The sequence below is a fragment of the Diceros bicornis genome, chromosome 11, assembly GCF_020826845.1.
Source record: "Diceros bicornis minor isolate mBicDic1 chromosome 11, mDicBic1.mat.cur, whole genome shotgun sequence".
Lineage (NCBI taxonomy): Eukaryota > Metazoa > Chordata > Mammalia > Perissodactyla > Rhinocerotidae > Diceros > Diceros bicornis.
Window position 1 is genome coordinate 2,339,686 of NC_080750.1, and position 21,774 is coordinate 2,361,459.

Here is a 21,774-nt window from a genome sequence, read left to right on the forward strand (position 1 = left end):
CAAGAGGGTCAGTAATCAGATAGCTTCTTGGCCAATTCAATGAAAGATCAACATCAAGGATCTTGTGGATGCTGGGAAAAACTCACTGTTTACTCTTTTTAAAAGTATATGGAAAATCAAGATTTATTAATACAGAAAAGCCAGTTTTGTGTCAAAAGTAATATCAGTAATAATTAACAAAATATACACTATATCAAAAATTACAAAGTTTAGACAGAACTGTGAAAAAAAGAAAACATAGTCTTACCCAATTGGGAAATCAACATCATCACCATGAGCTGTCATGTGATAAAGTCCAAATTTAGCCAATTTAACATGTCCCTACAATAATAAAGGAAAAAGAATCACTATATTTTAATATTACTGGGACGAAAAATTATCATTCTACATTTTATAAAGAAGGAAATTATTATAGAGTCAGATACATTAAGAAAAAATTGTATTTTAATTTACCATAATTTTATTAAAAACTATTTGCCAATGTTTGAAGTCTGCTTTATACTCATTACAAATATATATATGTATAGGCATACATATATGTATGTACATAAACACACATTTTATATATATACATATACATCAATGACAACACTTAAAAAATTTTTGCTGTTTATATTTTCTAAGCTTTCTGACAAAGCCAGAAAAGCAAAAATGTTCTTATTTGTCTTGAAACCTTGCTTAGAATATTTTGCGGTAATTTTCACAAAAGAAGTTTTTTTCAGGAAGTTGCAAGTCCATTCATAATGTTATAATTTAACCCTGACATAGGAGTTCTTAACTTGAAAAGATCAGTTCACAAATCATCAAGATATTAGTGAATCTGCTAGATTTCCAACAAGTTTTATATTGTTGGAGAATAACTATATTATCACAAAAGTGAGATTCTTAATAAAAGGCAAATATAAATTCTATAGATGTCTCAAGTTTTTCCCTTTTTAGATGTTTAAGACTTTAAAAAAATTAAGTTGATTTTAAATTGGTTTCCGGGGCCGGCCAGGTGGTGCAGCGGTTAAGTGCGCGTGCTCCGCTTCAGCAGCCTGAGGGTTCGAAGGTTCGGATCCCGGGCGTGCACCGACACACCACTTGTCAAGCCATGCTGTGGCGGCGTCCCATAGAAAGTAGAGGAAGATGGGCACGGATGTTAGCCCAGGGCCAATCTTCCTTGGCAAAAAAAAGATGAGGATTGGCATTGGATGTTAGCTCAGGGCTGATCTCTCTCACAAAAAAATAAATAAATAAATAAAATAAAATTGGTTTGTTTTCTTTTTCTCACGAACTTTACTTCCTAGCATTAAAAAATGTTTATATTTTAAAACAATTCAGATTGGTTAGATAGTCTACTGCCATAAATATGAAATTAATGAGCACCATTTTATCATTTGTAATTTTTAATACCATAGGGTAATGGTACTGAAAGTTTGGAAGGTATAAACACTGATAAACAAAGACAAGTGGGGAATAAAGTACAGAAGAGGAAATAGGGGGCCAGCCCTGTGGCTTAGTGGTTAAGTGCGCGCGCTCCGTTACTGGCGGCCCGGATTCAGATCCTGGGCCATGCTGAGGCTGCGTCCCACATACAGCAACTAGAAGGATGCGCAACTATGACATACAACTATCTACTGGGGCCTTGGGGGGGGAAAAAAAAGGAGGATTGGCAACAGATGTCAGCTCAGAGCCGGTCTTCCTCAGCAAAAAGAGGAGGATTAGCACGGATGTTAGCTCAGGGCTGATCTTCCTCACAAAAAAAAAAAAAAGAAGAGGAAATAGGGAAGGAGAAGAATCAAGAAGAGAAAATATAATGCAGTTGTTCTATGAGAAAAAATATTCAATGGAAATAGTCAGAGAAGCTTTCTTCTTCAGAAATTTGCTTTCTTCTTAAGACAGCTAATTCAGAGAAGGGGTGGATTGGGAAGCTACAATGCGTATCTTTTAGAAAATGAATGAAATGAAAAACAAAACATGAAGTCAGAAAATGAGTCTTAGGAAAAAAAGAACAATGCATGTAAAAGACACATGGATTTACATAACTTAAAGATAGTTGTTTTTTTCTAACGACCACAAGTACATCACTTTCATATAGTCTTTTCATTATAACTATTCTTAAAACATATTCTTATTCTATAGTCCCTCCGATTAACTGAGTGGGCCTGATTTCAGTAGCTTCCAACCTCAAATAACAAACAAATATTTAATGAATTATCTGATGATTACCTTTCGGTCCAAAAGGATATTATGAGGAGACAGTGCCCGGTGTACTATCCCATGTCTGTTCATATACTGTAAGCCCTGAAGCACCTCAAATGCTACGCACAAAACCCTCGAATAGCTACAAAGAAAGCAAAAAGTCACAGATCAACAGACCAATTAAAAAGCAGATACAGAACCTGTTTTAAGGGAAAAAATGAAGTTTAGTGATAAAATTTGAAAAGTTATATTTTCACTGTTCCTCTTCTACTCAGAGAAAATAGAACCTATACGTTTTCTAAAATATCCACTTGTATGTATTTTGGATTTTCCGATTACAGGAGAATTGATCTGACAAAGATCCTACAGTTTTCTAAAGGCTATTCTAATGGCAGAATTTGTTCTTCCAGGAAAGGAGTTTAATTTTGTTGGTGTGCAATTGACCTTCTGGAAGTCTGGCTTTGCCAAATTAGCAGGAAAGTTTCAGATACATGGCAGAACTAAGTCAACGAAAACCACCTATCCTGCTCAAGACAAAATACCTAAGTCCCTGAAAAATAGCTATATTTTATGGTAGACAGACGTGAGCCCAATTTCAGTATCAATCCACAAAGCAACCTCCGGTAACTTATGATTTATCAGACATTTCTCTTTAATTCTTACCCTGTTCTCTCTAAACCATCTACCACAGGGATGCCCAGTTTCTTTCTTTCTCTCTCTCCCTTCCTCTCCCTCTTGCTCCAATTTTTTTTTTTTAATCAAACATCATTCATGGAGGAAGTTAGGAATAATATACAGAAAAGCAGGGCAGCCTAATTCAAACCCACTCCCCCAAATCACCAATATTAACATTTTGGAATAGATTTCTTTTCTACCCATTTTTTGATATTTTTAATTAGACTTTTAAAAATTAAATTAATATCTGCAGGTAACCACTAAAAGTAATTTTTAAAAGAAGTATAAATAACAAGCTAACAGTGGAGATAAAATGGAATTATGAAAAAAATCAAACCAAAAGCAGGCAGAATAAAAGGAAAAAAGAACAAAGAACAAATGGAACAATTAGAAAACAACTAGCAGATTTTAATTCAGACATATCAACCATTACATTAAATGTAAATGGTCTAAACCCACCAATTAAAAGAAAAAGATTGTCAGATTGGATAAGAATTAAGATTCAATTATATTCAGTCTACAAGAAACCCACATTAAATAAAAGATGTAAGTTAAAAGTAAAAGGATGGAATAAGAGATCACTGTTTGTCATGGGCTTCGGTGGGGGGATGGGTTGACTATAAAGGAGTATGAGGAAATTTTGTGTGATGGAAGTGCTCTATTCTTGATTTTGATAATGGTTACAAGACTGCATTTGTCAAACTGATTGAACTATACACTAAAAAGAGAAAATTCTAAGGTATGTAAATTATACCTCAATAAACCTGATATTAAAAAAAAGCAGGCTGAATAAAATTTTAGAAAAATAGTTGCATATGACTCCCAATTAAAAATTCTAAATTAAAACCAGAAGAAAGAACCAGAGATGAAAAGCTAAAATCTCTCTCTCCTCTCATCCTAGTCTGACTTTCCAGAGGTAACCACCCTTAGCAGTTTCTGTTTTCAGTTCTTCTGGTGGTTAGACTTTTATTTAATATAATTAACTCTCTTCACTACACAAGATGATATAATTAACATACTTTCACAACTTTCCCAACTCCTGATTTTTATTAGTTATATTATTTCTACATTATCAAATTTTATAAATGAGATAAAAGATATAATGAGATTAAAAAAACCTTTCTTGAAGGTTAAACAAACAATACATAATATGACATACAGTGATTAAATGCTAAGGAGAAAAAGTAGGGAAGAGACAAGAGAATGTACGGTAGCAGGTTGCTTTATATGTAGAGTATGATCAAGGAAGTTCTCAGTATGGCAACATTTGTGCAGAAACCTAAAGGAAGTGAAAAAGACACGTAGCTCTCTGGGAAATGTGATTCAGGCAGAGGGCACAGTAAGTTCAAAAAAGTGCAATGAAGCCACTGTGCATGCAGTAGAGTAAGCAAAGGGTAGGAGATGAGGTGGTCAGAGAGGTCGCAGGGAGCCAGATCATGTAAGGCCATTTAGGCCACTGTACAGCCTTTGGCTTTTACTCTGAGACAGATGGGAGCTGACTGGCACACTGTTGTACTACGATTACTAAATATGCACTGCAGAACTAATCAGGGAAGGAAATATAAACCTAAGCCACTTAACCCCTAGCTCTCAAGAGAAAATGTCCCAGTCACCTGGATTTAATGGATACTATAATTTTATAATTATAACTCTATTCATGAAGGTTATCATCAGCTACTATTATTTTTTATACTTCATATTATTCTTTTGTATTTCACTTTATTTAGGTGGAATACATCCATGAGAAAATTTTTCGTAAGGGTGGCATAAAATTTCATAGGAAATTTTAAAGCATGGCATGTCTTAAAATATCTTATTCTTGTCCTTAAACTTGGGAAGAATTTCTCCATGTCTTCAAGTGTTCTTCATTATAGCAAGAAGTCTTAAGTCAGTCTGATTCTAATTTTGTTGTAGATACCCTTTTATTCCTCTTTGGAAGCTTTTAGGATTCTTTTGTACTTTATCTTTAGACTCATAAAATTTTAGCACAGTATGTCTAGAGTGTGGGCATTTGCATATTTGTGCTAGTAAGTATTAGGTGTGCCCTTTTAATCTGAAGTCTCCCATGTTCCATTAACACAGAAACATTAACACGGAAAAGTGGATTTGTCATGTCTGATTATTTTCTCCCTCTACTGTATCTTTGACTGCAACTCTTAGCAAGCTGATGAAAACTGGATCTATTCTCTGTACCAACTTTCTGTTTTACTTCCTACGAGCATGGCCTTTAGCCCTATCCATTATATTATTTAATTTCCAGGATCTCTCTTCTTTTCTCTAGCTGTTTCTTTTCAATAAATCCACTCTTTGCTTATGGATACCTTACTCTTTTGAGTCTCTCTGAGGATACTTACTAGAATTCTTTTAATTTAGGAAACAAGAAAGTGTGTTATCTTCATTTCCTCTGAGATAAGTTCTTTTCTTCCTCCCTTGGCTCTCTTTCTCTCAACCTATTTTTTCCACAAATGTCTGGTAATTCCTGGTTGTCAACTGTATTTTAAAATAAAGCAATAAATTGATATTCCCCACGAAGTGTGTAAAAAAGAAACAATAAAAGTTACTATTTATAAAGAAGGCTTATTTAAACTGACCTGTAAACTATTCCTCTTTGTCCAACAGTCTCCCATGTTAAAGCGCCACAACAGCCAGTCTTAAGCAAGTAGGGAAGGTGTGAAGATCAATTCGGAATTAACAGTTTTCATAAACATCCTCAGAAAATAAACCAACTACGTAAAGGAAAAGACTCCAAACTTTAAAACTACTATAATTACATTGATAAATATGTGTGCATGAAAGAATGCAAACCCCTCCCCTCTGAAAAACAAAGAAAAACTTTCCTTGAGATGATTAACGAAGAAAACGTAAGAACCTAGTTTTCTGAGCTCATTTGGCTCTGAGTCACCTTTAGAGTAGAATCTCTCTTGCCCTTGTTCTCTTCCTCTCTTCCTCTAACACACACACACACACACACACACACACACACACACACACACACGCAATTCACAAAATCTTAAAAGCTGATGTCATATTCAGCTGCGACACTAGAGGACCTCAGTTGCACACTACTTCAATATAGACATCTTTCGTGAAATTAAAACCAAACCTTTAAGGTGATTCTTCCATTAAACCAGTTCTGAAACAGCTGAAGACAGAAGACTGCATGTTCTACTTTCTCTACTTGCCTTTGCTAATTGATTGTAAGACATAATCGGAAAATACTTGCATGTCAAAAAGCACATATTCATGCTATTATCAAACTGATGAGCATATACACTGAAATAATTTTTAAAAATTCAAACATACCCAGCTGAAGCTCATGACATGTCTTTTTTTAGCTATTACTTGAGACTACATATGAATCATTTAATGGACTCAGTACTCTTCAGTTTAAATCACACAGTACATCAGATTTGCTTTGCTGTTCTTTTGTACTCCTAGGTTTTAATTTTAAAATTTATTTTAACTTAGACTATGAAATCTTTTTAAAAATCATTTTGAAGTAGCTAATGCAATTATAACGCAAAAGCAAGGTAAAAAAAAATCGTTATGTCCAGTAGTAGTTAGTATGTTACAGTTTAAGTAAAAATGGACTCTAGAAGGAGAGTTAAGAGAATGGGATTCACACACTTGAAAAAGAAAAAGACGTCGGCAGGGGACACAGAACTTTACCCTACACAACTCCCAAGTCAGAATCTTGTTAACAGAGAAATCCATCACTAATTTGGAAAATGTAAATTAAACTTCAAGTCAGAAAATATTCTCGTCCCTTTTGAAATTTTCAGTTACTACTGTTACTCCTAGAGACTGGGAGGGTGCATTTACTTTGTGACCACTGTCCCTGACACTATGAAAAGCTTAATGAGCATAAGTATCCTTGATGATTATAAATACATAGATACGACCAAAATGTAGCTTTCAAAATAATATGATTAATAATTTCTAATAAAGCAAGATGACATTTTAAGATACTTTCATTTATACTCAAATGCATCAATTAAACAGCTATTAGTTGCTTGGTACTGTGTTTTTAGGCTCCTGCGTTTTCAGGCTCCATGGATACCAAGAGGAAGAATCGATCTACACAATGAAGAAACCTACAGTATAGCTGGAAAGACAGGTTTATAAAGTGACAATTTGAACACAGTTGAATCCCACAGAATTTCAATACAATTATAACTCAATAATTAAGATAGCAGGGGCCGGCCCGGTGGCACAAGCAGTTAAGTCCGCGCACTCTGCTGCGGCGGCCCGGGGTTCACCGGTTCGGATCCCGGGCGTGCACCAACGCACTGCTTGACAAGCCATGCTGTGGCGGTGTCCCATATAAAGTGGAGGAAGATGGGGACAGATGTTAGCCCAGGGCCAGTCTTCCTGAGCAAAAAAAGAGGAGGATTGGCAGATGTTAGCACAGGACTGATCTCACAAAAAAAACAACAAAAAAATTAAGATAGCAGATGAGAATTAATCATCCTTTTCCTCTGTCTCAAGAGGAAAAGAAAACATGAAAATTTATTTATTACGTTGGTGACACCAAAATGGATCTACAAAAATCAAAAATCTTGGGAAAATAAGATTAAAAACTAAAAGAGAAGGGCCAGCCCCGTGGCTTAGCGGTTGGGTGCACGGGCTCCGCTACTGGCGGCCGGGGTTCGGATCCCAGGTGCGCACCGATGCACTGCTTCTCTGGCCATGCTGAGGCCGCATCCCACATACAGCAACTAGAAGGATGTGCAACTATGACATACAACTATCCACTGGGGCTTTGGGGGAAAAACAAAAGAGGAGGATTGGCAATAGATGTTAGCTCAGAGCTGGTCTTCCTCAGCAAAAAGAGGATTAGCACGGATGTTAGCTCAGGGCTGATCTTCCTCACCAAAAAAAAAAAAAAAAATCACTCCCATCACCACTGTCAGCAAGAATGAACGTTGATAATTTCCAGGCATGAGTCAACTTGGTCATATTTGAATTCTGAACATGGCTTAATGAATTTTAAATCTATTAGGTTATTATCATCAGGTTATGAGAATATTTTGTTTATCCTTTTCCATAAGTATTTCAAAGGAAATTTACACTGTGTGCTTCTGATTCAATCACCCTTGAATTATCTGTAGCTGTTTAGCTTAGTTTGTTAAAACATACTGAGGCCAAGATCAAGAGTTTAATATCTATAAGGATTGGTTGGCTTCACATGCTCATAGCCACAGATTTTCATCTAACCCAGCCAATATACTCAAATACAGGTAGTTTGTCACAATGAGACATTGCTCAACCTCTATTTACTTAAAACATCTTACTTTTCAACGACAATCTCCTATACTTCTCTGTTCCACTTTCCTGAGGACCTGCTCTTTAACCCCATCAAGACCTTGAGACCCCTGTTCTCTAAGCCTCCTCTATTATCTCAACCAGCTCCTTTTTGACATCCTTCTTTAGTCTAGACCTTTTCTGTCATTTCAATATTTTTTTTGCCAGGGTCCTTACTGGCCTCTCATCCAATGGCTCTACCCCAGGCAGAGCTGCACTTCTCCGTATTTTGACAGTATGTAGTAGCAGGGCTTATTAATTCTATGGTAATTTCTGTATGGGCTTGTCTCTCTCCCTGTACCTTGAGGCAGGTATTAGCTTATTCAATTTGGAATCCCTGTGCCTATCATAGTGCCTATAAGGTAAGTGTCCAATAAATATGTATCAAAGAATAGGTGTTCAATAAATGCATACAGTGACATCACATGATGGTACAAGAGGGTGCAGATAATAAGATTAAATTCTTCACCACTAACAAAATAACAGCTCAAAAAAGTATATCATACTAGCAATGGATCAACAGTGTTAACTTCATTTATAAGAGAGGTACAATCCTTCAGTGAGTCAAGGAAATATAAATTGCTCAAGTTCACACAATGGCTATCCAAAAAATGTACTCATCTGATTAAAACACACCTCTCCTTCTAGTCTTTTATTTACTGAAAGAAGAATGAACTACGGTACAGTGGGTAATGAAATAATCTCATTAACATCTGGCTAAAACTGTGAATTAGACTAAGTCGTTACAACAGATTCCTACAATCAATTTTTCTGACTTAAAAATACCAATAAATACTTGTTAGTATTTGAATTGGGTTCACACTAAATTTGCATATTATCTAGGGGAGACAAGATCTTTATGAATTTGAGTTATTCCATCCAAGGAAAAGGGAAGTATCTCCTTTTGTTCAAGTCTACTTTAGTGTCTTTTAGGAGTTTTTATTACTTTTGAAACAGTTTTATTGAGGTATAATTGATGTACTAAAAACTGCACATATTTAACGTACACAATTTGATGAGTTTGGACATGTGCATACACCCGTGAAACCATCACCACAATCAAGGCACAAGACATACCCACCACCTCCAACAGCTTTCTTGTGTCCTTTTTTTTGTGTGGTAAGAATGATAACTACGCAAAAATATATTAAAAAATACCGGGAAAAAAAACATTGGGGAGGACTAACTCTGTCAGATTTAAAACATACCATAAAGATTCTCTTTTACAACCCAAATGCCTCATAGATAAAGAAAATGTGATATACACATACAATAGAATATTATTCATCCTTAAAAAAGGAAAGAAAATTCTGCCATTTGCGACCACATGGATGAACCTAGAGGACATTATGCAGAGTGAAATAACAGACACAGGACAAATACTGAATGATTCTGCTTATATGAGGTGTCTAAAACAGTCAAACTGATAGAAGTAGAGACTAGAACGGTGGTTACCAGGGGATGAGGAGAGAAGAAAATGAGAGTTGTTCAACTGGTATAAAGTTTCAACTATACCAGATGCGTAAGCGCTAGAGATCTGCTGTACAACGTAGTGTTTATAGTTAACAATACTGTATTATGCACTTAAAAATTTGTTAAGAACGTAGTTCTCCTGTTAAGTGTTCCTATCACACACAAAAATAAACAGGACACAAGGAAACTTTTGGAGGTGATGGATATGTCTATTAACCTTGATGGTTTCATAGCTGTACACCTATGTCCAAACTCATCAAATGTACACATTAAATATGTGCAGTTTTCTTCTATATCAATTATACCTCAATAAAGATATTAAAAAATAAAATAAGAAGAAATTCCTATAAGCCTCAAACCATCAGTTCTTTTCAGAATTTGCAATGTTTCCAAGAGATGTTATTCATTTCGCAACAAAAAGAGGCCAAGAAAGAGAATGAGAGGTCAGGGTTACTGAGATAGATTTGGAAGTCATTCAGGTATAGGTGGTAACTAAAAGCAGACACGCTACTTCCTCAGATCCATAATCCACAATAGTTCTAAGGGCCACTCCAAAAGCCAAAACACCCACACTGTCAGCAAACTGAGGGAGGAAACACACTTGTGGATTCTATGAGTTCAAGATGTTCTTTCACCTTATAAAAGCTGATCACTCTCACAGAAATTTTCCTTTTGGTCTAAAACTTTCCTTATTTGGTATCAGCCTGAGGTAAATTGTTACGGGAGAGGAAACACAGATGAAATATAGTTAGCTACTGTGTGATTTAAGAAATGGAAAGAGAAAATACTAATGATTAATGTTCAGATAATAATACAACTGTATAACCCTGTGTTATATTTAACCTAACCTCCTATAACTTCAAGACAAAAGACCTCAACTAGTAAATAATTTTTAATGATCTGTTGGTTTATGACTCCAGAATCTGGAGAGGAGGCATTTTCAGGGATGAGCTAATGTCTGAGGCTCTTAATTTGCTACTTATCACTTACTAAATTTTGACATTTTTAAAAAATATGACAATATTGACAGAGCAATTTTTTCTAAAGGAAAAAAAAACAAGAAAGCTTTTGGAATTGAAAAAGGAAATAACTCATTTCACTGCTGGGCACACATGTTCTAGCCTGAAAGGACACCAATCCAGGCTAACTTTAAGAATTCATTTGCCTCAGAGTCAGAGGTTTTGAAATAGAAGCTACTGTGATTAACTGTTTACCTAAAATTATTTTGTAAGAGGTCTAAAAAAACAAATCAGTCCAACTGTCCCTAAGTTGTGAGACTGTGCATATTTTACAATTCAATTCTCACTCAAAAGGAACCAAAGTTGAAAGCTCTAAGTCTGGAATGTGACTAATTCTCAATGGGACACAATAAACTGGGAAATTAACTCTCCAACCTGAATACCAGATAACTTTCCTTTCTCAGTAGAAAATTAATTTGATAAGATCAAAATACATATGGAAAGCATAGTCTAGTGGTGTGGGGTTCAGACACAAAGACAGGAGACTCTGTTGATTTGCTATGCTTGGAGAATGTTCCAATTTCATCCTCCCTCAGTTTGCAAATTTATAAAGTGGGAAATACAACACCAAAAGGGCTAAATGGAGATCAGTGAGCTATCGGTCCTCCACAGAATCCTGACTATCTTAAAAGCAAAACAAAACATACAAAAAGTCCAAGTCTGCCTCAAAAAAACCCAGGGTCTTTATAATAAACTATATAACACCATTTTGTTACTATGAATATATATATATATATTTTTTTTTCTATAAATTAACACAGATTGTAAACTGGGCTCTCCAACTATTTCTATGACACAATCAAATCAGCAGAACATTTTTCTAATTTCTCTGACAGAATAAAATCACCATTTGACAAGCAGGACTAGAGGACTCCGAGGTAAAGTGGATATTTCTACCCTATCCATGTTCTCTTCTTTCAAGCAGCTTTACTATCGTGGCACAGACTCTCCAAAAACATTTCTTTTACCATAGTTACTGATGCTGGCAGTACAAAGGCACTGGGTAGTAAGTCCCACTTCCCATGCCCTGGCAGCACTGGGGGACGACAGAGGGCTGTAATTTTTCTCTAAGACAGAAACTATGATGGCTCATATTTGGTTGGATCTGTATCCTAGCTCATTCCAAAGTTTTCTTTTTTATTAAACTTAAATTTATTTACATATTACTGTGTGAACAAAGAATGAACAAATTTCTATTACAGTTCAGAATTTTGATTTGAGACCAATTCACATTTTTTAAGTAGACCAACATTTTACATGTTTTAGGTAATCTGTCACCCTACCCCCAACCCATCACAACAGTGAATGGGAGAGGGCCTGCACTTACGTACTTGTTTAGTACAGTGTCTGCAAGACAGCACAGTGCAAACAAAAGTCTGTCAAATTGAAATGTTCAGTTCAATGATGTATTGGTCTGTCTTAAGCAAATTATAAGCAATATGACTGATGAAAATCCCTATTCATAGTTTCTATTCTACTAATCAGAAATTGAGGTGATATAATGATCATATTTTGATCAAAGAATCCAAAAACACTCAAATTTTATTCTTAACTACTTCTACTGACTTTGTAAGGTTCCTATGATGCATCCATAGAGAAGGCAGAACAAGGCAAGATAACACTTTACTAGCTGGGACTTTGTCCCTAAACCTAATGTTGAACTCGAGGGAGCTTTGCTTACCTACCCAGCTCCTTCCTAAGCCAGATCATCTGAACGAGTCTGTTCTATTTCTCCCTTCAACTAGAATCACAAGTCTTAATGTTGTGATGCAAAGAAGATCAGACTCATTCCAGCAAGCTGTAGAAGAGAGAGAAAGAAAATGCTTTTACCTATAGAATCCCATAATGACCCCAGAATACGTTTAAAAATTGAAGGACTGTTATCTTTTACCAAGTCACAAAAAAGTATTATATTAATGAATAATAATAGTAGTTGACATAATCTAAATGGTAGCCCTCCCAAAAATATGTCCATATCCTAATCCTTGGAAGTTGTGAATGCTACCTTATTTGGAAAAAGGGTCTTTGCATATGAGGAGATCATCATGGATTATCCAGGAAGGCACAAAATCCAATGTTGAGTGTCCTTACGAGACAGACACACAGAGAAGATACACACAGAGGAGGAGAAGATGCGATGATGGAAGCAGAAACTGGAGTGGTGTGGCCACAAGTAAGGAAGCCAAGGAACGCTGACAGCTATCAGAAGCTGGAAGAGGCAAGGAAGGATTCTTCCCAGGAGCCTCTAGCGGGAATGGGCCCTGCCAACACATTCATTTCTGACTTCTGGTCTCCATAACCGTGAGAGAATAAATTTCTGTTGTTTTAATCCACTCAATTTGTGGTAATCTGTTGCAGTAGCCATAGGATATTAGTATAGTTGGTTACAAAGATGCATGTGACTGCACCAGTTTGCGCTTCCACCAGCAGTGTATGAGAGTTCTTCAAAAAATTAAGGATAGAACTACCATATGATCCAGCTGTTCCACTGCTGGGTATTTATCCCAAGAACATGAAAACACCAATGTGTAAAGATACATGCACCCCTGTGTTCACTGCAGCGTTATTCACAATAGCCAAGACTTGGAAGCAACCTAAGCACCCATCAAGGGACGAATGGATAAAGAACATGTGGTATATATACACAATGGAATACTACTCAGCCATAAGAAACGATGAAATCCAGCCATTTGTGACAACATGGATGGACATTGAGGGTATTATGCTAAGCGAAATAAGTCAGTGGGAGAAGGTCAAATACTGTATGATCTCACTCATAAGTAGAAGATAAAAACAATAACAAATAAACACATAGAGACAGAGGTTGGATTGGTTGTTACCAGAGGGGAAGTAGGGAGAGAGGAGGGCGAAAGGGATGATTAGGCACGTGTGTGTGGTGATGGATTGTAATTAGTATTTGGGTGGTGAACATGATGTAATCTATGCAGAAAGAGAAGTATTATGATGTACATCTGAAATTTATACAGTGTTATAAACCAATGTTACCACAATAAAAAAAAAGATGCGGGTGACATCATGTGGCTTGTTTTTCTTCATTATGACATGATTATAACAGAGCAACTCCTCCTTCATATTTTTCTTTAAATGATCTTTATTTAGATATAAATTATGTACAATAAAATACATTCATTTTAAATGTACCATTAGAAGAGTTTTGACAAATGCACACACCAGGATAAGTGCTGCCACAATCAAGAAACAGAACATTTCCATCATCTCAAAAATGTTCTTTCTCCATCTGACTTATTTTGCTTAGCATAATACCCTCAAGTTCCATCCATGTTGTCACAAATGACAAGATTTCATCTTTTTTTATGGTAAACAAACACATAGACACAGAGAACAGATTGCTGGTTACTAGAGGAGAAGGTGGGTGGGGGGAGGGTGAAAGGGGTAAAGGGCACACGTGTGTGGTCACGGATGGAAACTAGACTATTGGTGGCGAACACGATGTCTATACAGAAGTCAAAATATAATGATGTACACATGAAATTTATATGTTAAAAACCAATGCGACCTCAATAAAAAAAATTAAAAATAAAACAAAATAAAAGATTCTCTTATTCCCCTTCCTAGCCAATCCCCATAACCTACCTCCAGCTCCAAGCAACCACTGATCTGCTCTCTATCACTATGGATTAAATTTGCCTTTTCAAGAGTTTCAAATAAATGGAATGATACAGCATTATTTTGTGTCTAGCTTCTTTTACTCAGCATGATGTTCTTAAGATTCATCCATATTGCTGCCAGCATTACCAGTCCATTTCTTTTTATTGCTGAGTAGTATTTCACTGAATGGACATACTGTGATTTATTTATCCATTCATCTGTCGAAAGACATTTTCTCCTCCAGACATTTTTTTTTTTTTTGTGAGGAAGACTAGCCCTGAGCTAACATCTGATGCCAATCCTCCTCTTTTTTTGCTGAGGAAGACTGGCCCTGGGCTAACATCCATGCCCATCTTCCTCTACTTTATATGGGACACCGCCACAGTATGGCCTGGTGTGTCAGTGCGCACCTGGGATCCGGACCTGCGAACCCCGGGCCACCGAAGAGCGGGCACACTTAACCGCTGCGTCACTGGGCCGGCCCCTCCTCCAGACTTTTAATAGCTAAGCACAGTATAGTATTTTACCAGGAAAGCTGTGGACATATTTAAAATAAAATTTCACAAGGAAATAAAAGAACAATATAAAGTCCCAGATTTTGAGGAGTCTCATATTCTTAAAACTGTCATTATGTGAGAACAAATGAAAATCTGTGGGTATAAAGTAACAAAGAACATTTAAACATGAAAATTAGGACTGGTTTTTGTCTAAGATGTATGTGGCAGATTTGAGAATGTCCAGTCATTATCATGATGATTTTGAGGCACTTAATCTGCATTTGACACTGAGGTAAAGGCTGTAAAAAACAGACAGACATGATTGCTTTTTGATGGCCTATTACCTAAGACAAACAACAGCAACAACCGACAAAATGTCTAGCTAGTGGGTAAACTAACATAGGAGCAGGGAAGTACAGTTAGATACTAATGGCATGCTGGTCTGGTCAGATGCATTGACCAGACTGCTTGTAGAACAGAGCTCAAATTTTCGCTGATTTAGATGACTGTGGCAGAGAAAATCACAATCTCTCTTCTAGGTAATCTGGGAGGAACTCATAAGTAGGATATCAGTCATTCTTCATATGACCACTACCTTTTCATCTTACGTCACTGTTTGAAATAGCAACCTATATTCAAGACTTGTCACCTTAAACGAGAGTGCCCCACTCCTGCCCTTCAACTGTTTTATAAAGAAAAATAGGGAGGGCACTTGCATTGCTCTCTGACGGATGCTTTTACTACTGAGCTCTCCAAGCTCATCTCCTCCACCTCTGCTCCCATGAACCCTCTGCCTCTGCTTTATGCATCTGCTTGTGTATCAATGCCATTTTGTACATGCTATCTTTTCTGCCCTTCTATCTGGCCCACTTGGACGATACCTATTCATCCTTTAAGATTCACCATAAGCATTATTTCCTTAGTAAAACTTTTCTGAATTCTCCTGGCTGTGAAGTACTCTGTCTACCAAGACAACCTGCATATACCTCTTGCACATACTTATTAAAAAATGCTATATTACAATTGCTTGTTATAACTCTGTCTACTCACTAGCCAGCAATCTCTCTAAAGGTTGGCACTTGATATTTTCATCTTCAGACTCACTAGCACCTAGCCCAGTGTCTGAAACATATATGTACTTAATGAAGAAGTATGGAATGATCCTTGAATAGATCAATCATAATTTAAATCATAATTGGTCATCATAAAAATGCTATAACTGTTCCACAGGCAAAGCTTATTGACAATAATACCCAACAATCATTTAGTACATTATAGTAGTTATAATAACACTATTCCCACTACTGCTACTAACAGGAAACACTTAGATAACTCATACTATATCAAGTGCTGTTATAAAGAGTTCATTGATTCTCCCCACTATCCTAGAAGGTGAGAAAACGGAAGCACCGAGGGGTTAAGGAATTTACCCAAGTGAGTAGATGGTGGAGTTGAGATTCACACGCAGCAGGTTGGTCTTAGAGTCCACGTTCTTAACTGCTACACTATAGCGCCTCTCAGGGCTTAACCGCGTGCATGGGAAATCAAAAGAGAGGGTCTGAGCTCCAGCTATACCATGTGACAGGTAGTGGTAAAGAAACTGCTCTAAGCCTCAGCTACCAAACCTCTAAAATGCAGGAGCCATTCACTGCTTCCCTCCCTGGCATCCACGCCCCCTTCTTCCAATGATAACTTACAATTTTCATTTCAGGTTCCATCTCTCTCCCCTACTTCTCAGTTCACGCGTTCTGCCTTAATAGGAGTAGAAATTTGACTCAGGCCTTGGTTAATCACTTTCCCCGGGCCACACTAATTGTTCTTAAACTGGTCTGATTGAAAATCTCAGGATGTGCATAGCAACCAATAAAAATGGCTCGCTCCTTTCTGGAAGACTGAGAGGATATGAAGTTAAGAGTTGTTACGACCATTTTGCCATCATTAGGGGAGAATCTGGAACTCTTGCAACGTATTAGTTGTATGACCAGGGGAAAATTACTTAACTACTTAGATTCCTTATAGGAGCCTAAGGTTCCTCACACATCAAATGGAATAGTGGTAAACTACACCATAGAGCTCCTGTAAGAGAGAAAGAAGGTAATCATCGTAGAGTGCTTAGGACAACGTCTAGCACAAAGTGACCACACAAAACTGTGGCAATTATGTTGTTATCATCATCACTATTTTTGTTTAGTCCTTCCCTTTTGAGGTCCTGAATAATTTAGGATAAAGAAATCATTTCTAATTTAAGCTTTGTATTTGCACACATACTTGGAAGAGGCGCCTGGGAAGGCCAAGATGGAATAAGAACTCATGAACCCCACACATCCTCTTTTGCGGTACATGTAGTTTTCATTTCTCCACTCCAACTATCTTATGGAAGAACCCACTCTGCCATATGCATACCAACAGATTTTGGTCATAATGAAACCAGTATTACTTTTTCTTTGTCTGCCAAAGTGAAAGGACTGGGTTCTCTGGTTTCTAGTTTGACAAAGATGCCAGGAAACAAAGAAACCCCCACAGAGCCAGCAAGATAGTAACTGATGATAGGACTCATTGAACTTGGAAATTTAAAGCAGCTTATTCTCGCAAAAGACTGTGCTTTTGAACAGCATCTATCACAAAGGCAGATTCTGGAGTACTGTTGCTCAAACAAAGGCCACAGTGAGAAGAGGCCTGGCGGAGGCACAGTCACCATTCTGTGGTCAAGGCTCCTGACATTAGAAGACATGTGATATTCTGTAAACCTAAGATCACTCACAAACTAGGACCAATAACCTTAAAGTTATCTTTGAAAAGCATGTAGCAAAGTAACTAGAACATAGCATTTAATAAATACTGCATCCCTTCCTTTTTTCTATCCCTTCTGTTTATGAATGATATTAAATGTTTTAAATTTAAAAGTGCCCCACTTACAGAATGTCCCAAAACTCTTGCAACTGCTGCTAACATCGTTAACTTATTTAACTCCTTATATATCATTCCCTCAGTAAATACCAAATGTGTAGCACATCCTATTAAAAAATGTAGAGAGAGCTCATTTAGATAGAGAGTTCCTAAAAAAATGTGCCAATTAATTATCGACATAGTTTTTCAAGGCTAACATTTAACAAGAGGAAAGGAAAAGTTACTACCATTTTGCTGACCATTGTCTTGATTAGTTTCTATAGTCGGTTTCTGGTAATAAATTTTTTGGTAGAATTTTTGACATGTCATCTGCTTTTGACACCACACACAATAATCACTTATGTGCCAAACTCTACAACATAAATATTATTTCAAGGCTTTTTAACATTCCTCAACAAGCCTTTAAGGAAATATTATCATAAGACTAAGAATAAGAAAAACAGCCCTCTCTGCCAGGGCAAATATTTGCTGTGCAAGGAAACGACAAAGAGCCAGGGATAGTCCTCCCAGTCCTAGGTTGAGCAGCTCTTAGGTGAATCAGACATATGCCTCCTGACACTGCTGAGAGGTCCTTTTACATTCTGATGACATGACCCTCCATCCAGAAACAGCTTCAAGAAATTTTGGCCAATTATTGTTTGAAAGAACTTCTAACCTTTAATTATGCCAAAACTGAAATAGTTTTGGAGACCACAGTGACAACCAGATGAATAATTTTAAAGGACGCCTTTATACAAGTAACTTATTTAGGTATCTGGGGGATAGCTTTGCTATTTTGACCAGTTCACTGAGCAGACTTGCTCAAATTTTAAAATTTTATGGCGGACACATTTGGCTTATTCTGTGATACAGGAGGACATCTGACAACTTCCACTCTCAATTCTGTTTTCAAAGATAATTTCTCCCATGTTTTATTTTGCTGTCCACTGGGGCTCAAACCAAGTACTTGTTCAAGCAATCCGGTCAGATCCAATCTTCCTCTCTGAGAAAAGTTCTGACCCTGCTAGCAATTATGGCTGCAGCCCACATCCATGCAGATATGGGATCACCCTCCACTCAGTCAAAAATATCTGTCTTTCATTAAAACACTAAAGAAGTATTTATCATCCTTGAAAACACTGGCTATATCGGTTTTCCAACTATCTCATCTCAGATGACTACTCGACAGAAACTAACAAGTCACCTTTTCTGTAGCACAAGCCCCCAATTTGGTGATTTCCAGCACCTTGTCACCTAAAACAGTTTCACATCTAATTTCTAGGGACTACAAGCTGTTGAATCAGTTCTAGGCCTTAATATTATTCAAAGACTATATTCTTTGACCAATTTCTACCTCACTGGATCACTTGATCTTCCAAGAGGAAGACTGAATCTAATACACTTAAGAAATAAGTTAGATGCTAAGCAGTTTGGGTGATTTACTACTAAATGAGCAATATATTCTAACATCTTATTGCTGATATTTTTATATTGGCCTTGTTTCCTGTGACCCTGCTAAACTCACTTATTAATTCAAAGAGTTCTTTTGTGGATTCCTCACGATTTTCTACATAAACAACCATATCATCACTGAACAGAAAAACGTTTACAACTCTTCCTCCTCCTCCTCCTCCTCCCTCTTCCTCTTTTTTCTTCCTCCCCTCCTCCTCCTCCTTCTTATAATCTTTATGCCTTGTATTTCTTTTTCTTGACCTACTTTATTCTTGTATTTTTTATACTATACACCTATGATGCTTGCATTTCTATATACTAGCAGCAAACAACTAGAAAATAAAACAATTTTATCTACAATCATATCAAAGCATAAGATACTTAGGAATAAATTTAATAAAAGAGCAAGAACTCTACATTGTAAACTATAAAATATTGCTGAGAGAAATTTAAAAAGACTTAAAAATTTAGAGAGAAACAACATGTTCACTTGTTGGAAGACTCAAAATTGTTAAGATGTCAGTTGTTCCCAAACTGGTCCATAGATATAATGCAATCTCAATCAGAATATCAACAGACATTTGTAGAAACTGAGAAGCTTAATATAAAATTAATGTGAAAATGCAAAGAACCAAGGATTACTAAAGCAATCTTGAAACAAAAGAACAAAGAGGGAAAATGTATTTCCTGACTTCAAGATTTGCTATAAAGCTAGAGGAATTAAGACAGCATGGCACTGGCATAAGGATAGAAAAATAGATAAATGAAACAAAATAGAAGGTCAGAAAGAGACTTACACTTACATGGCCATTTAATTTTCAATAAAAGCACCAAAGCAATCCAATGGGAAAAGGAAAATCTTTTAAACAAACAGAGCAGGAACAACTGGCTAGCCACATAGCAAAAACTGAACTTGAACACCATATACAAATATTAAATTGAGAGAGATCAAAGATCCAACATAAATCGAAAACTATAATGCTTCCAAAAAAACCACATGAGAATATCTTCATGACTTGGGAGGAGGCAAAGGTTTCTCAAAAAGGATCAAAAAGCAACAACCATAAAAGAAAAAATTTGATACATTACACTTCATTATAAATAATAATTTCTGCTCATCAAGATATTCCTTAAAAAAATGAATAGGCAAGCCAGACTGGCAAAAAATATGTAGCAAAGTATACGTATGGAGAATACAGAGAATATATAAAGAATGTCTATAAATCAATAATAAAAAGAAAACACACTTAATAATGGGACCAAAAAATTGAACAGATATGACTGAATGTCATGATATGAATGCACAATAAGTACATGAAGAGTGCTCAACATCTGTAGTCATCATGAAAATGCAAATTCCATCTATAACGCAATACCACTTTCTACTCACTACAATGGCTAAAAGTAAAAGAAGGAAAACACCAACTACCGGCGAGGATATAGAGGAGCCAGAGCTCTCAGATACACTGATACTAGGAACGTACAAGGTATGACACTGGAGAAAGGTCTGGTGGTTTCTCATAATATTAATCATATACTGACCCTATAAGCCATCAGTGCTACATATTTACCCAGGGATATGAAAACATTTGCCCACAAAAAAACACATACAAGAACATTCACAGAAACTTTTGTTATAATAGCCAAAAACCTGGAAACATCCCAGGAGTTCATGAACAGAAAACTGCTAAACAAACTATGGCATATTCATGAAATGGAATACACCTCAGCAATAAAAACAAATGAGCTATAATACATGAAACCACATAGATGACTCTCAGAAACATTAGGGTGTGTGAAAGAAGACTTAAACAAAAGAGTATATACTGTATAAATCTAATTACATAAAGTGCTGGAATAAGCAAAACTAATCTAAGGTGAAAAAAATCAGAAGGAAATTTCTAGGATGATGGTGGTGATCTAATCTTCACGTCTATTCGCGTTACACAGGTGTATACATTTGCAAAAATTCATCAAATGATACACAAGTTTTTATACTTCTCTGAATGTAAATTTTACCAAAAAATAAAACATAAACACATACTGAATTCTAATTAATGATATACACGCTGAAGGATTTAGGGATGAAGTGCACTCATATCTGCGATTTACTTTGAAATGCATCAAAATAATAAGATGGGTTAAAGACCAGATAGTGGGATGGATAGATATGTACTAAAGCAAAAGTTGGCAAAATGTTAAGTGTAGAGTATAAGTATATGGTACAATTCTTTCAACTTTGCTATGTTTGAAATTTTTTATAATAAAATGCTAGCCAAGAAAAAAAATCAAGTTAAGGTGATATAAAAACATTTTCAGATGACCAAAATCTGAGAATTTGTCAGCATCAGATTTGCACTAAAAGAAATTTTAAAGAAAGTTTTCCAGACTGAAGGAAAATGATACCAGATGGAAACCTGAATCAAAACAAAGAAATTAAGAACTCAGGAAACGGGAAATACATGGTTAAATGCAAAAGAATTTTTTCTTCATTTCTCAAGGTCTTTAAGGAAATTGTTTAAAGCAAGAAACAATAACAATGTATGGTCAGATATATATATGTAAAAGTACATATAAATTGTAAAGTGAATGACCACAATACCCAAAGGATGGGAGGAGGGTAAATAGAAATATATTATTATTCCTACATTATA

General features: G+C 36.2%; 1 protein-coding gene across 6 annotated transcripts in view; it reads right to left on the bottom strand.

Annotated features, from left to right (window-relative positions):
• The window catches only part of TBCK (TBC1 domain containing kinase), a 211,753-nt gene that overhangs the window by 154,870 nt on the left and 35,109 nt on the right, over positions 1 to 21,774 (bottom strand). For 3 of the 6 annotated variants that reach the window (XM_058549863.1, XM_058549862.1, XM_058549865.1), the window contains 2 exons: positions 2,212 to 2,326; positions 248 to 321 (listed from right to left, as the gene is read on the bottom strand). The exons of 1 other annotated variant lie outside the window; for it this stretch is intronic. In XM_058549863.1, the coding sequence (XP_058405846.1) occupies positions 248 to 321; positions 2,212 to 2,326 (189 nt within the window). Of the gene's footprint in view, positions 1 to 247; positions 322 to 2,211; positions 2,327 to 5,213; positions 5,358 to 21,774 lie in introns of those variants that run through there. 2 more of the 6 variants (XM_058549866.1, XM_058549868.1) reach the window with 2 other exon arrangements.